Genomic DNA, 16,179 nt, shown 5'->3' with positions numbered 1-16,179 from the left:
CAAGTGATTCAGCTTGTGTCTTTTATACCTTCCAGTCCTTCAGACAAGTCATCCACTTCCATTAGTTGTTAACTGCTAGCCAAAGTTGTTGCCAGATGAACCCTGACACCATCACAAACCACTTCTGTGAGAAAAATAGTGGAATGACTAGGATGGCTGTAATGTTACAAAGCTGTAATACCTCAGCCATCTGATTCTACAACTAAAATTAACTGGCAGCTTTGCAGTAGATTAATCTATTACAATGTAAATAATTTTAGTATTTTGCAGATATCAATGTGCATTTTTATACTTGAATTTGAGTGAACTAGAGTATGATGGACACTGATTCTTTTAATTTTTAATGTTCCTCCCTCCTCCCCCTTGTTTATTTTCGATCATGAAACTAGGAGCAGATATCTGTAGTGAGGAAGCCCTGCTATATGAAATCCCTCTACAGAATGGCCTGGAATAGCTGAAATCCCATATTATGGTCATGCTGGCTCTGAATTAAAGAGACATTTCTAATACAGAGCCTTTGAAAAAAAGTCCAAATTGCAAAAAAAGGAGTAATGTAAAACTATTTTTATTGAAAATACATCTACAAAGTAATGTTTCTCAATCCACTCTGAGTGCATACCAATGCAGAACCAATGAGGGATGGGGAAGGGAATCTTTCTATAATACCTGATTTCCATAAGAAACAAAGTTAGTATAAAAAAGATCACATTCTTTGTGACACCATTAATTTTTCTCAGCTGAAGTCATAGAAAGAAAGCCACTTACATTGTCTTTGCAATGTATTTCCAAGCAAGATCTTAACAAAAAATTAAATTGTTATGTCATAAATTCTACAGTTAATGTTTATACACACATTCTGAATACAGTATCTATATAAAAATATCTCTAATTACATATCATAAAATGCCTGTCTGTATACTACATTTGCATTCTGTTAGCAAAAAATATCCCCCTTGTACTTGTTTTTTTTTTAGTTAGAGACTCATTTAGAGCTTTGTAGGTTTGACTGCTTAATACTCTGTATTAAACCCTACTCACTTCATTCACTGGAGAGTTCCTGCTCGTATTTTCTGGGTTACGGAACTGCAGAAAATGGGCAGGACTTTTCAGTCCTAAAATAAACAGTCTTGTCTGGGAAAAGATTTACCTTCAACCAGCCTGCTGACATTTTCACTAGTTACTTGTACAACATATTAAAGTTCCCTAGTGACAGAAGCAACATATTGAATATCTTTCAGTGCCATCTGGCACAATGCAAGGGAATCCCTTGTTTTCATCATCAGAATTTTGTGGTAGGGAGACAGAGAAAGAAGGCAACTGGACATTTTAGTAAAAAAGGTCACTCAACACTATTATGTTGGTCAATTAATATTTTTTCATTCCCCTAGCTGTAACTGCGATATAAAACTTTCTGGTTTAACCTCTATAATAATGCAAGGCATAAAGGAAAGAAATTACATGGTTTATATTTTTAGAAAAGGGCTTCATCAGGGGATAATCCTGAACAAAAAATGCCACAGGATTACAAGTGCATTGTTTCCAGTTTTTCATTCTTTCCTTCTCTGTTCCCTGAAAGAAACCTACAATTTTGGGCTTTAAAAAACTTTCTGATTAAAATTTCAGCATTAATTATGGTAGGTACTATTTTGAAATTTATTTTTCCAAATAAAAAAATCTCTCATTAGCTTCACTTTCTGAAGGGCTATTTTTAAAATTTGAGATGCTACTGATAAAGATACAAGGATTTAGAAATTTCATGTTGAGATAGGGAGCATTCTTCCCCAGATGGAAAAATGTAAATTCAGCTAATCACTCTATCATTTATTATGATGGGAATGGGATGTTTCCAAGCATGTGGGATGTTTCCAATCAGAAAACATCCTGTTGGTCTCAGGGATTCAGATTTAGAGTCCGTTCCCTTTAGAAACTGGGCATATCACCCTTTGGCACCTTCTGCAGAAGGTTGTTCTTATTGCTTATTAAGTAAATAATTGTTGTAGCCAGAGCATGCTATGTGTTTTTCCCAGACAGATATAAAGACTGGTTTTCTGTTCCAGAGTCATTATAGCCCAGGACCTTGCTCCCACAAACACTTGCACACATAGATTGTTCAGGTGGGTTGTGACGTTGAAATTAAAACAGCAAATTCAGACTGGAAATACATACATATGTAAATGTTTGCAGGTCAGTGGGAGCTGAATGGTCTATGTTTTTCTCAAGGTCAGATGGGGCTAGTGCAAAAAACTGTCTAGATAAAACAAATTTCTCAGGAATATTTCATCTCAGATGATGAAAGTGCTGATTCAGCTATTTTTTCAATTTATGTATCTTCCCCCTTTTTATTCTTTCGATAATGTCCTTTTTATTGTCCTGCTAGCATTTGAATGATATAACCCTAGAGGAAAAAAAACCAACCAAAACAGATAAAAAAGTGAAAATCCTGTTGATTTACTTATCTGGATGCAGTTATCAAGATAGAATATTGATTGTGTGTTTGTAGATGTTAGGAATTTTGCAAAAGGTATTAAAAAAACTGAAATAATTTTTGGGCTCTATTATCTGGTTTTGGCTTACAGTTCATAAAAAAGGGGGAAAAAATTTTAAAAGTAAGAGTAATAGGTTCATAGGACTGAGTAACTGAGTAATATATATACTGTTTTTTATTTTTATTTTGGTGACTATCTCTTTTTTTGACCTCCACTAGCACATGTCTAGCAGGACCAGTGTTGTTGCCTGTCAATTTTTTTTTTTAAGTGGGAAGCCAACATGTACAGTGATCACTGCTAATTTGGAATATGTTTTCATTAATTTTTTGAGTGCTAGCATAAAGGGAGAAAATAAGAAATAAATGAACTTGGTGAATTCAAGACAAAAATGGCTGGAAAAAGTGTGCTTTACACACTTGTAGTGTTGTACTCATACCTTCTTTACCCTACATCTTGGTTTCACTGTCTAGTGGTTTCTCACTCTCATTTTCTTGTGAGATCAGCTGGTATGGTTTCTTCATTTCATTCTCCTCTATCACAGAATTACCCATTTCAGCATCCTTGTTCTTCAGCTCGTGCCGTGATAAATGTTCAACGATTCCTGCTCCAATGGAGTCTCCCAAAACATTGGTAGTGGTACGGAGACGATCCCTAAGGAGAAATGATAAGGGGGCCTGGATTTCACCACTTGTTAAGGCAAGCATGCAAACCAGATGCTTGCAATGTTCAAACAATATTAAATACTTACCAAATTATTCAGCCAGTTTATATATTTTCATGTATCTGAACTGTTAATACCATGATTTCTTCCACAGGAATTAACAGATTTACTAGGATTTACACTCACATAGTGTACTCATAACCTGGGCAACTTCACAGCAAGAAATAGCTGTCTGATAAGGACAACAAAGCGACCATATAGTAAAGGCTTCTCAGGGGCATTTATCTAGCCTGGTGGTTCTGCTTTACATCCTCCGAACATGTAAGCCAACGAGAATCTACCTTGTTAGGGTAATTTTCCTCCTGATCATAAGCTATGGTCAATAATTTATGGTGGAATTCTGCTGAACTAATTCAAGGTAATACAACAATTCAGCCCTCTTAGAGTTTTCTGCCCAGAAGATCCAGGAGGCAGCTTGATGAGGAGTGACTGGAACTGTTAGTCAATAAGCTTCCATCAACAGGAGGCTGTGGGCATGTGGTTAGAGAACCATTTGAAGACATGATGTTCTAATAATAGCATGGGCAACTTCTTACAGGGATCACTTGAGAAGACTGAAGAATAAAAGCCTCTGGAAAGTATAAAAAGTGCAGAGGCTATGCACAATAGGTGTTGGAGGAAATGTTTTGCCTTTGATCTTGTTCCTGGACCTAGGGGATTTCCCCATATAACAAGAGGTGTCAGTTAGTCTTCTATGGATGAAGAATGGAAAAACTGAGGTGCAACGCATTGTGGTGGAAGAGAATTACACATCTGTTTTTCATTTCTGTTTCTATGAAGACCATATGGACCTTTCCTAGATTAGATAGTTAGCAGGCCTGCAATTAACTGGGACAAATCTGAACCAGTTCTGAGCTTGACTGATGGGAAGGTTTTCATTATCACCCTACAAAAAATAGAGTACTAAAGCAATTCTTCACTAATTTGTGTGTCTGAAAATTTTCTTAGTAGAAGGATCCAGGTTTCTAAGTAACACATTAGTATGCAAAATGAGCCATCATTAAGTAACACCCCTCACCATCTGCTCTAAGAAAATCCATGGCTCTAGAGAAACAGTTTCTTTTTAACATTTCTTTTTAACTGCCTTTCAAAGCAAAAGAATTATACCACTGATTGCTGTATTGCCAGAATGTTCCTATTGAACTTCTAAATATTGTCTAAACCCGTAATGACTTTATAAAAATACTTACAAGAACCAGTCCACTGCAATGATAAGAGTGATATCATCTGTAGGCAAGCCTACTGATGTAAGCACAATGACCATGGTGACCAGTCCAGCTTGAGGAATGCCTGCAGCCCCAATACTGGCAGCTGTAGCTGTGATGCTGTACAAAGAGATGGCAGGAGCAATTAATTGACTTCCATAAGAAACTCTCCTTATCATCTGCCAAGTATTAAAAACACATAAAAAGCAAGAATACATTTACTCAGTAGTAAGTAATGAGTCCAGTTCCTCATGTGAACACTGCATAGCTGCAGGGGAGTGTGGGTCTTATATCCCAGATGCTTACACTAAACCCTTATCTAGAACTCAGAAACACGATTTTGCTAGGTGGTAGATCTCCTACGAGATGCTATGGGCCAGACCAAAGCATTATAGGCACACATCCCCACTTTCTGAACTAACTGACCCCACAAGCTCAAACATGCTATAATAAAAGCTGAGGAGGTAATTTGGTCCTCCTGGATCATTAGATCCTGGCAGATCTAACGCAAGAACTTTTATTCTCTGTCCATCTCAGTAACCTTACGCCAGGTGAAGTATCTGTCCTCCAGCCATTGGCATTTTGCCATTAGAAAACTGCCAGAAACCCTGAATTTACAGTCTAGTAACTTCATAGAAATATGCTTGTTTACACTTGATTTAGGAAGAATTTGTTTTGCCAGATGACTTGGCAGGGAGCAGCTCTTGTACTAGTAAGTGTGGAACTATTGCCTCAGAGTGTGAAGGCAGAGTTTTGCCCTCTGTTGATGAGTATTGAATTAAACTGGTGGTTTCTACAGAGAGGAGCACTTTTGCTTGAAAATCTTCTACATTCCCAGCTCATCATTTAAGTCTTCCATTCAGTGTTCCTTAGTGATAAATACCCATCTCTCTCTCCTACAGTGTTCCCCTCTTCCCTTGATGACAGCTCTTTCTTCCTCATGTCTCCCCCTCATCCTTTTCTCTTAAACTTTTTGAGAAACATAATGAAATCAATGCAGATCGGTTATTGAGTGCTACTTAATGGGTTGTTTGGTGTTCTGATTTAAACATAAAGGCTTGTGTGCTGGCAATCGTACATGTCTTGTCCACCTTTATCAGCTGGTGTAATTAAAAATTATTACTCCTTATGCAGGCTGCTCTACTTGTATCCTAAGACAATTAGGACTAGGAAACACTACTTCTACCAGCATTAGCACTGTGATGCTTTGATGCTACTTCTTTCTACATGCATAATAAACTACCCGGTACTGATTGTAAGTCTATAGGTTCCATGGCTGCATTAATACTTAAGAAAGAAAATTTAGGTAATTAAAACCTGTTCTGGGTAACTCTACTAAGGGTGGTGGTAGATGTGCCATGTAACAGTTTTTTAAAAGTTTACCTAGTGGAGAACGTGTCCTGGGGGCCTCCTCTGTGAAGATGCTGTAAGTCATTATGGTTAATTAGCTACTGTAGCAGTTCTTAGTTTTAGTTCTAGATGATTTTGTTTAATCCCACATAAAACAGCAAGAAGGAGTAGTCATAAATACACTTATATTAGAGGTAGGTAATAGTGACTTCTGTACCTGATTGTGATAATTTGCCCGAAGTTCAGATCAAAGTTGTTAACCTGTGCAATGAAAATTGCAGCCAAAGCCTCATATAAAGCAGTTCCATCCATATTAATTGTAGCACCAACTGGGAGTACAAATCTTGTAACTCGTTTGTCTACTCCATTTATTTCTTCTAGACACTTAAATGTAACAGGTAGTGTTGCAGAACTGAAATAAACAAACAAAAAATAAGGTAGGTTATAATATATCTTCTACAATCAGGGAGGGAAAATAGTGTCATGCATTGTAATGATAACAGAGACTGTTCTTAGTTTTTATGTGATCTACCAAAATATTTTTTAAAAAATTTGAAGACTTCTGATGATGGGGGTTCTTCTAATGATCATGGACAGTTTTTCCTATGGTTAACTACTGTCATTTTCTACATCATCCCTAGTCTGAATGTGTCTAACTTCAGTATTTTGTCAGTTAAAAATTTTTTTTAAATACCCACTTCTTTTTTTAATGTCATGAAGTTATAACTGAGTCATCTCTAAGCACTGCTTTCCTGAAGTTATGAAAACTGATCTATTTGAACCTTCACTAAACAGCATGTTTTCTCTGATTTATTTGTGACCTCTCCTGGAAAGGGCATTTGGATGGACAATTTCATTACTTTACAGCTTGTGGGTTGAGACCAGTAGGCACCCAAGCACTGCACAGCCACTCATTTACTTGCCCCCACCACAGGGCCAATCAGTCAACATAAGTAGATAGATGCCCAGCCCATTCCTGAGGAAAAGATAACTGACCCCCATAACATCCCCTTTTTCTTTTGCATTGATAAGCGTGATGTTAGATGACATGGAACAGCTCTTTGGTTAGTCCAAGTCATCTGCCCTCCCAGCCTGTTTCACAACCCTCTTCCTACCCATGTGGTGGCAGAGTGAGAAACAGACAAGGTCTTGATGCCTTGCAAATCCTGTTCATCAGTGTTTGATCAATGTTTTGGTCACAAATCTAAAATATGTCTCCTAAAAGATGCTGTGAAGAAAATCAAAGCTGGGTCCAGTACACCGTTTAATCTTTTTGCGCTGCTGCAACATGCAAGCATGATATAACTTATAATTTCATCTACAGGCCAACCTAACTGAGCATTTTGGCCTTGCCTGCTACAGAAGTGCCAATTCAGCACTCGTTGTAACAAATTCCTTTTCTGACACACTGGCTAAGAAAGGAGGTTTATGTAGTGGTTAAGGTACGCATATTATGAGCTGCCAGGGGACTTTGTTCTTAAAGATGTATCTGTACCAAAGTAAAAATTTTTACACCAAAGCAAAGAGGTTTTTCAAGACCCAGGAGTTCACAGAATCCTAGAATGGTGTGGGTTGGAAAGACCTTAAAGATCACCTAGTTCCAAGCCCCATGCATGGACAGGGACACCTCCTACTAGACCAGGTTGCTCAAAGCCTCATCCAGCCTGGCTTTGAACACTTCCAGGAACAGGCCACCCACAGCTTCTCCAGGCAACCTGTGCCCATGCCTCAGCAACCTCACAGGGAAGAAATTCTTCCTAATATCCAATTTAAACCTACTCTCTTCAAGCTTGAAACTGTTAACCCTGTTCCTATCACTTCATGCCCTTGTAAAAAGCCTCTCCCCAGGTTTTCTGTAGCCCCTTCAAGTACTGGAAGTCTGCTATATGGACACTCCAGAGATATCCCTTCTCCAGGCTGAACAACTCCACCTCTCTCAACCTCATAGGAGGTGCTCCAGCCCTCTGATCATACCTGTGCCCTTCTCTGGACTTCCTCCAGGAACTCCAAGTCCTTTTAATGTTAATGGCCCCAGAACTGGACACAATAATGGCCACAAAATCTTCTCATCCAGTTTTTCAAAATAATCCCAGATATCAGGGACTTGAGTTTAATAATACAGAATGTTTGATTTACAATACTGTCTTTAGAAAATACTTTTAAAATCTATTAAAATGAAAAGTATTTTATGAGAGGTCATATGGTACAGAAATGTAATTGAATGATGTAATTAGCATTACAATAACACTTCCTTTCATCATACATGCATATTTTATTCATATGATGTACCTATGGCTCCATCAACAGAGACCAGAAGTGGCAGTTCTGCTTCAGGTTCATCACTGGTTATCGCAGTTTTGAGCACAGAATTCAGCTGCCAGTAAGGTCTCTCAGGCACCCCTAGAAGCCCCCCTGAACTTTCCGATTTCCTGGTCCATTTTGCCATGCACTTCCATTGCCATCTGCATCCTTTATCAGTAAGCCATTAAAAACTATTTAAAAATTTCAAACATCAAGGCTAACTAGTGTCAGAAGGGTTCTGGTCATACAGTCTGCATCACCAACAGACTCACTCCATGTCTGTTCAAGGGTTCTTACAGAAAATAGAGTTTATGTCAATATAATGGTAATAACTGCCTCTGTTGGACAGCAGCAGAACTGAAAGTGCCCAAGTAAATTCTTTAATGAAGAATTAACCAGTTACACTAGGCAAAATTGTTTCACAAACCAGTTATATTATAAAAACAACATAGTCTCAAAATATTGTATTATACCTGGAAGATGTTCCCAGAGCTGTGACTAATGCCTGGATTAAGCCTCCAATAAATACCCAAGGATTCTTACGAGTGATCAGGAAGTAGAGAAGAGGTAGGACAATGACAGCATGAATTAGCAAACCGATGATGACTGTTACAGTATACATGGCAAGCTGACCACCGATCACACCCATATCTTCCATCTCAACAATTTTTCCAGCAATCAAGAAGAGGATTCCAAGTGGAGCATACCTGCCAATAAGAAATCAGATCAGTATTGTGCTGAATAAAGTAGTTCACTCTCCCATCCATACCTTTTCTGTCTGTATACTTGCAGGAATGTAGGATTTCACTGTTGTGATGGGTGCAATTTTTGAGAAGTTCAAGAGTTTAACAGTTCAACCTGGATTAAATCACAGCAGTGAATGTTTCTGATACGCTCTGTTGGACTCAGGATCTGATCAGGATTTCAAGATGTGTAGTGTGCCTGTCAGACACATAGGGAAATTATCTCCCTTTGGAATTAAAGTGCCATGTAAAAGCTAGTTTAGCCAATTTTGTCTGTATGAAGGAAGGCTCAAATGACAAAGCTGCAGGTCGTGGAACTTCCCAGTTCCTGTTACCCCCTCAGGGCTCTTTCCCATGTTGCTGGGGAAGGAACCCACACAGAAGGCTGAAAAATTCTGATGCTCCATGTCCCCCTTTTATCCAGTGAGACATTGGATAGGATAAATACTTTAGAATTAAACCATCTGTATGATAGAGGTTAACTGCATTCTGAGGCAGCAGTGAAATTGGTATGATCTGCTTTTTCCTGTAGGTAAGCACAGCTACAGAGGGGAAAAAATCTAGTGCTGAGCATACTTCTCCTGCAACTGGACTTTTTTTTATAGCTTTATTTCTATAAATGTCAACTCATCTTTTCTCACTGTTACCAGACAACAAAATTTATGAGGCATATCTCAATTGCATTTTATGCCAGTAAATTTGTGTTGAATTTTTTTCAAAAGTAACATTTCTCATGTGCTCCTTTATCACCTTAAGCATGAGTGTGAAGAGGAGGAAAGATTTTTACTTTGTGCAGACATTTCCTGGTAGAACAGAATTGTAGTTACTGGAAAACATACACTAATTTTTAGTTTTAAATCTAATACTGCAACATATGTGTGTGTGCTACTGGGTAGGGTTTTGGAGTTCATTGTTTGTTTATTTTCTGTAGTAAAGGAGACAAGACATAATTTCTTTTCTTAATTAACATTCTACCTGACAAATAATAAATCTTCATTGTTGAAAACTCTTCATACCCAATGTCTGACAGGAAAGGTATTGGTTTTATTTACCTAATACTGAACATAATAAACTAGAAAAATTATGTGTAAGCAGTGCACCTACTGTGCCAAAAGAGTATGGGAGATGTTTGTTGGTTTCTTTTAGTGATGTCGGATTAGTCTATAAGGGAACTGACATAGCTTAATATTGTGATTGCTATCTATATGAAGACATAGAATGGGTCTGTGTAAGCTTAGGAAGTTCTGCTGTAGACTCTGATTTTTCTGATGTTAAACCTAAGCTTTTTATAGTCTTTTCAGTACAACCTCTAGTGATAGGACAACGGGTAATGGCTTAACTTGGTCTACTGAAGGAGGGCATATTTAGGCTATATGTATGGAAGAAATTCTTTAGAGCAAAGGTATTGAGACACTGGAACAGGTTGCCCAAGGAATTTGTGGATGTCCCATCCATGAAAGTGTTGAAGACCAGGTTGGATGGGGCTTTGAGCAACTTGGTCTGTTGGGAGGTATCCCTGTCCATTCAGGGGGTTGGAACTAGGTGACCTTTAAGGTTCCTTCCAACCCAAACCATTCTGTGATTTTTATGACTCTGTGAAATACACTGAATGAGTCTGAATAACTAGGTATGTTTGGGCAAATTATTGACATAAAGAATTACAGTTCTTGGGTTCAGGAATGAAAAAAGCTACAGATCTTATTGTCTAATTTCCTGCCAAACAGATCTCTGTTATCCAGTGCCTGACTTGGATGAAAAATTATTGTTAGTAACTTAAAACAGAATTTATCAAAGAAGCACTTACCACATGATTAGAGCTACCAATCTCATGATAGCCTCATTAAGGCTATCAAAGAAGTCTTTTAATGCCCGACCTTGCTCCCTCATGCTTCCAATCACCAGGCCAAAGCTTATTGAGAAAACCACCAAGCCAAGTGCATTCACTCCATTTACAGAACCTGGAACAGGAACTATTTCCTCTTTCATTCGAGTGAGTGTTTCCATTGCTTCTGATACATTGCTTATTATGGAAGCCACTGTGGATGTGTCATTGGATGGAACAGTTACTTTAAACATTTTCTTTTCATAGTTAGTTTTGAACTGTTGAAAAAAAACAAAAAAGAAATATAGAAATTCTGTGAATTACAGCAAAGTTAAAAATTGTATGTTAAATTATTAATTACTATTGTGACATTAATATTTCTTTGTGTAATATTTCTGGTAAAATGTACTGTGATGAAAAACTGTTTTTTTCCTGAAAGCAGCAAAAATCCATATCAACTTCAAGGCTGAATCTTCACCTTTAGCTTCCAGAACTCATTTCCTGGTAAATATGTTCAAATCAAAACCAGATCTGTCATGTTCATTAGTTTTGTAACAAAACAATTGATTTTTAGTTTGCATTTTTATAAATTATTATTTTTCTTAACAACATTTTCCCAACTGTTAAATTATATTAACAACAACTTTTTTTGGCTAATAAAAATGTTTTCATGTGCTCTGGTGTTTTCTTACTATTTCTTTTTTAATTAGAAAAAAAATAGACTGAAAGTGACAGATATATAACAGATCGTTTTTCCTTTGCTATCCCAAAGCCTTTCATTTTCTATGCTTTGTAGTGACAAGTCATTTTTCTTAATTAAGAAAAGGCTTCTACCTTAAACGGTTCCAGTATAGAATGGGAAAATCAATTGCAAAATATCAATATACTCCTAAATATCTACTTTGAAAACTCATCTTTCCCCAACTCATGCTTTTTGAAAGAGGATTATGCACCCTCAATATTATTGTCTGGGCTCAAAATGCCCTGCAGACCCATCCTGATTAAATGCTGATGAGCACAAAGAATACTAAATATCACTAGTCAAAGGTTTTTGATATATCTCAGAATGCTAAGTACCATATTAAAGCAATAGGATGCTGTTTTCAAGGTTATTCAGCAAATCTGGATTATTATTCCTTTGAGCATGCCAACAAGAAACAAATATTAAGTCCAGGATCTGCAGTATTTCTATCAATATCTGGAGACTGTGGCACATTCCAAAAGTATTTGAGTGAAATGGAATACTTATCACTAAGATGGAAAATCGGAATATCAGCATCTATCAACACTGACCTAATTTTCTGTTTTATTTCCACACCTTAAGAGTTTTGATGCACTCCTTCCACATATTTGCTGTTTCCTCCTGAGGGCTTTAAGTCTTTAAGAATTTCAAATAAAACTTTCTCATAGGAGATTTATGGATAGCTTCTGAATAAGAAGTAGCAGAATGAATCTCGATGGAAATCAGGTATTCTTGGGGTTTATATGAAATGTGCTGAAAAGTTTTAAGGTGTGGGAGCCTCACCTTGACTATCTCCAGGGTCGAGGCCCCAGCCACCTCCATGGGCAACCTGTTCCATTTTATCCCCACCCTTATGGTGAAGAACTCCTTCTTCACATCCAATCTTAATCTGCTCTTCTCTAAAACCATTGCCCCTCGTCCTATCACTCCAGGCCCTTGCAAACAGTCCCTCTCCAGCCTTCCCGTAGCCCCTGCAGGCGAACTCAAAGGTCACTAGGAGGTCTCCCCGGAGCCTTCTCTTCTCCAGGCTCCACAAGCCCAGCTCCCACAGCCTCTCTTCACAGGAGAGGTGTTCAACCCCACGATCATTTTTGTGTCCTCCTCCCATCAGGTCCATGTCCTTCCTGTGCTGAGTGAGGGCTCCAGAGATGGATGCAATACTCCAGGTGAGGTCTTCCCAGAGCAAAGTGGCAGAATCACCTCTTTCAGTCTACTGGCCATGCTTCTTTTGATGCAGCACAGAAAATGACTGGGCTCCTGGGATTCAAGCAAGCACTGTTGTCTCATGTCCAGCTTTTCATCCACCAGCACCCCCAAATCCTTTTCTACATGGCTGCTTTCTGAAACCTCACCCCCCAGACTGTACTGATGGTGAGGATTGTTCTGACCCAGGTGCAGGACCCTGCACTTAGTCTTTTTGAATCTCATGAGGTTCACCTGGGCCCACCTCTCCAATGTGTTCAGGGCCTTCTGGATGACATCCTGTCCCTGTGGCTTATCAATAGCATCACTGAGCTTGGTGTTATCTGAAAACTTGATGATGGTGCACATGATCCTGATGTCTACATTGTTGATAAAAATATTAAACTGGGTCCCAGTACAGACTCCTGAGGGATACCAGTGGAAAAGCCCACTTCCACTCCCTCACCCACTCACATCCAACCTTCAATAATTTCTCCCATGTGTCAGTTCTAGTTTGATATCTTGGTGAGCATATTCTGCATTCTAAATAAGAAGAAAAATTAACAAGAAAAAAAAAACAAACATTTTTGGGGTAAAGCTGTTGAGGTACATCAGATCACCCTCTGATGAAGGCCAGAGAAGGAAAAACATTGAGACTGGAACTAGCCAGCCAGGGAGGTGGGAATAGGTATGCTTCTTTACATAACAGAGATGAATTAGAAGAAATTTTCTAGAAGATACCACCACAGGGTTTTTAATGTCCTGACAGGAATGCTAAAATACTGCCTAACACTGTCTATCACGTATTTCTAATTATTTATTTTTTACTAATGTATATAGGTATGATAATTGTGTTATATGTATATTTTATTAGTGTTTTTCAGTAGGAAAAAACTTAGCTAAAAATTCCTTAATGCAAATATCTGAAGGGTGTAATTATGCTGGAATTGAGGGCATACAAGTTAGACATACATAAAAACACAAGCTGCTTTATGAGGACTGGAATTATAGCCTAATTTACTAACAGATTTCCTGTTCATTTTTCACTCTCCCTAGACACATCAGAACTGACTTTGTCCTGAGTCTCCTCCATTATCCTCAGATCCTTGTCTCATCCCTACCTGTTTGACGAGGTGAAAAGCTACACATCATGTGTCTGTTAATGTTAGATGTGTGCTGCTTGCTGGGACAAGCCAAGAGCTAGGCCATAAACTGCCCTTATTTTGCTGTCAGTGCAGTCTTGATTTCTCTGAGAATTGCCTCCCTTGTGCCAAATTTTATCTGAAAGTAAAGTATAGAAATATAAAAGTCCAGGCATGAATGTGTGATTAACACTTCCAGTCCCCTTAGTAAGGATGAGTTCAGGATAGAATGTTTAGTTAAAACTAGCTCAGAAGAAATGTAGTTATCAGATGCACTTTTTTAGTTCTTTATGCCTTGGCTGGTGTCACATTCCACCTATTCACAACAGAATGACTGTTCTCTGCATCATTCTGTTAAACTGCTTCTGTATCTCTTGATGTACCAAATTCACTTGTGTTTCTTCTGTCTTTTGGTACATCCCCAGAGCACAGCAAAAAGAACCAGCAGTTAAAAAGCAGTATCTGCCTAACAAGCAGAGTGCTTAAGACTGCTTAGCCTGAGGCTAGATAGAATTTTTGAATTTAGCTAAGGAAGAGAAATTAAGAGATAATGGCCAGTGCTGAAAGATAAATCCAAACATTTCTTTAGATATACCCTAAACTAGGGGTGAGTATTGCGGTATATAGAAAAATATAAACAAAGTATTCTAGTTTTAGGTAAAGTGTGGAATATTTGTCTGCAGTCAGCCTTTTCAGAGTCTCCTGTTACTGATAAAAATTACAAAAGCCCCCAGATGATCAGAGCATAGTGACAACAGGAACTATGTCACATGGAAATAGCCAGCATCAGAAAGTGTGCTGTTTGGATTAACAATCTGCCTTTCCAGTGATCCCTATCTGCCACTGATTTACTGGTGGAAGTCCTGCTAGAGCCAGGGTGCTTTCAATGAGAGAGAGTGAGTAATTAGTGAAGAACAGACTGAAGCTGAAACCCAACATTTTCCAGATTATTCTATTTATCTTGACCTGTTAGACAAGGGTGGGATGTTGTCCAAGCAGAATTTCCTCAAGGATGGGTCTCTGTCCCACCAGCTAAGATTGAAATGGTTCTGGTGATTCTCAGCTGAAAGGTTTGAATGAAAGGATTTCCTTAGCTTTTCCATGGACTTTCTTTCTCTCCTACAGAGATTCTTTGTGGCTTCTGTGATCCACGATGGGAGGTCCTTTTTTTGAGGAGAAAGAGTATTCTGTCCAACTGCTCTTCCTATTTTTGGGAAAGAGAATGTGCCAAGATGGAGGAAGAGGAGGCAGCTTTGCTGACCTCAGAGATTTGATGGGATTGGGAAACCAAAGAACCAGAAGACAGAATGAGAAACAGTAGAAGATTTTGGAAGATCCTTCCTAAGTATGCCCTAAGGTCCTGGTTTTCCTTCATGATTCTTATAACAACAAACCTAGAAAAGGTTTCCTAACTCCACCTACAGCCCTCTCCACCTTTTATGCCCTCCCCATGCAGCTCCATTTCATTTTGCAGGAGAACAATTCCACATCCAGAAAATTAACTTTACTTCTCTGAAATGAATAATGTGAAGGAAAGTGTTTTGTGCTATGAAGTTTGAGTAGTTTTTTATCTTTTGAGCTTAAAAATGTTGGGAATTACAATTGGTCATTTGTGTTAACAAAGCTGCTCTGGGAGTGCTTGCTATTGATGGGGAAAATAATAGGTTCAAGACATGCTGTGAGTACTAACACTGCCATTTGAGGACCTATCTTCTGGATGTGGTGGGAAAGAAAGAAAAACCTTCCAGTGGATTCCAAGGCATATCTCTTCTAGGGAAGAAATCTGCCTAAGGATACTATAAAACAGAATGTGAGAACCTAATATATCAAAAGATGTGATTTGAATGTGGAATGCAAATGTCAACTAAGTTTTCTGGATGTGCAAAGGTGTGGATCAGTATTACACCTCTGAGTGTGGATGTCTAAAGGCAGTAGTATGTTTTGTGTTTAGGCCAGCAAACACAGTGTTACAGAACCAGATTAGTGTCAGAGGGATCATCCTTCCTCATGAGTCTTCTGAGTAGCATATGAAAAAACAGGTGTAAACTTTATAAAAATAAAGTTATGTAGTCAGATGTTCAAAGTCATATGGATACCTCCGAATCTCTCACATATTTGATTCTCCTGTGAAATGGTTTCAATTTAACAAATCTATTACAACGAAATAACCTATACTTAAATATCTAATATTTGGTATCTGCTTCAGAAGGTAATAGTGCCAGTATGACTGATTTAAAATCCTGGGGCTTAGGAAGAAGAACCACTGCTGGAATTCAGAAAAAACTTTGACGAAACTTTTCCTGGTTTTTTGAACTATTTTTCAGAAATCCCTTTAAGCTGTAAGACACATGAGAAATACATTATACTTGATGTAAACAGAATCTACAGGACATCATTAATAAAGAGCAAATATTTAGAACTGCTAGTCACTGAGTGAAATTTCATTTTCCTGAGGATATTAATTGAAAACATTTTTTCAAGCTGT

The 16,179-nt window shown here is 38.1% G+C and overlaps 1 protein-coding gene across 1 annotated transcript in view; it reads right to left on the bottom strand.

The window, feature by feature from the left end:
* Positions 1-549: 549 nt before the first annotated feature.
* The window catches only part of SLC1A3 (solute carrier family 1 member 3), a 62,900-nt gene continuing 47,270 nt past the window's right edge, over positions 550-16,179 (bottom strand). Inside the window, exons 6-10 of the mRNA XM_071732162.1 lie at positions 10,611-10,906; positions 8,537-8,770; positions 5,980-6,174; positions 4,398-4,532; positions 550-3,137 (exon numbers count right to left, since the gene is read on the bottom strand). Of these exons, the coding sequence (XP_071588263.1) occupies positions 2,933-3,137; positions 4,398-4,532; positions 5,980-6,174; positions 8,537-8,770; positions 10,611-10,906 (1,065 nt within the window). The 3' untranslated portion in view covers positions 550-2,932. The remainder of the gene's footprint in view (positions 3,138-4,397; positions 4,533-5,979; positions 6,175-8,536; positions 8,771-10,610; positions 10,907-16,179) is intronic.

The sequence above is a fragment of the Heliangelus exortis genome, chromosome Z (genome assembly GCF_036169615.1).
Source record: "Heliangelus exortis chromosome Z, bHelExo1.hap1, whole genome shotgun sequence".
In the NCBI taxonomy this organism is placed as follows: Eukaryota; Metazoa; Chordata; class Aves; order Apodiformes; family Trochilidae; genus Heliangelus; species Heliangelus exortis.
Note: the sequence above shows the minus strand (reverse complement) of the source record. Positions and strands in the feature narration are given on the sequence as shown.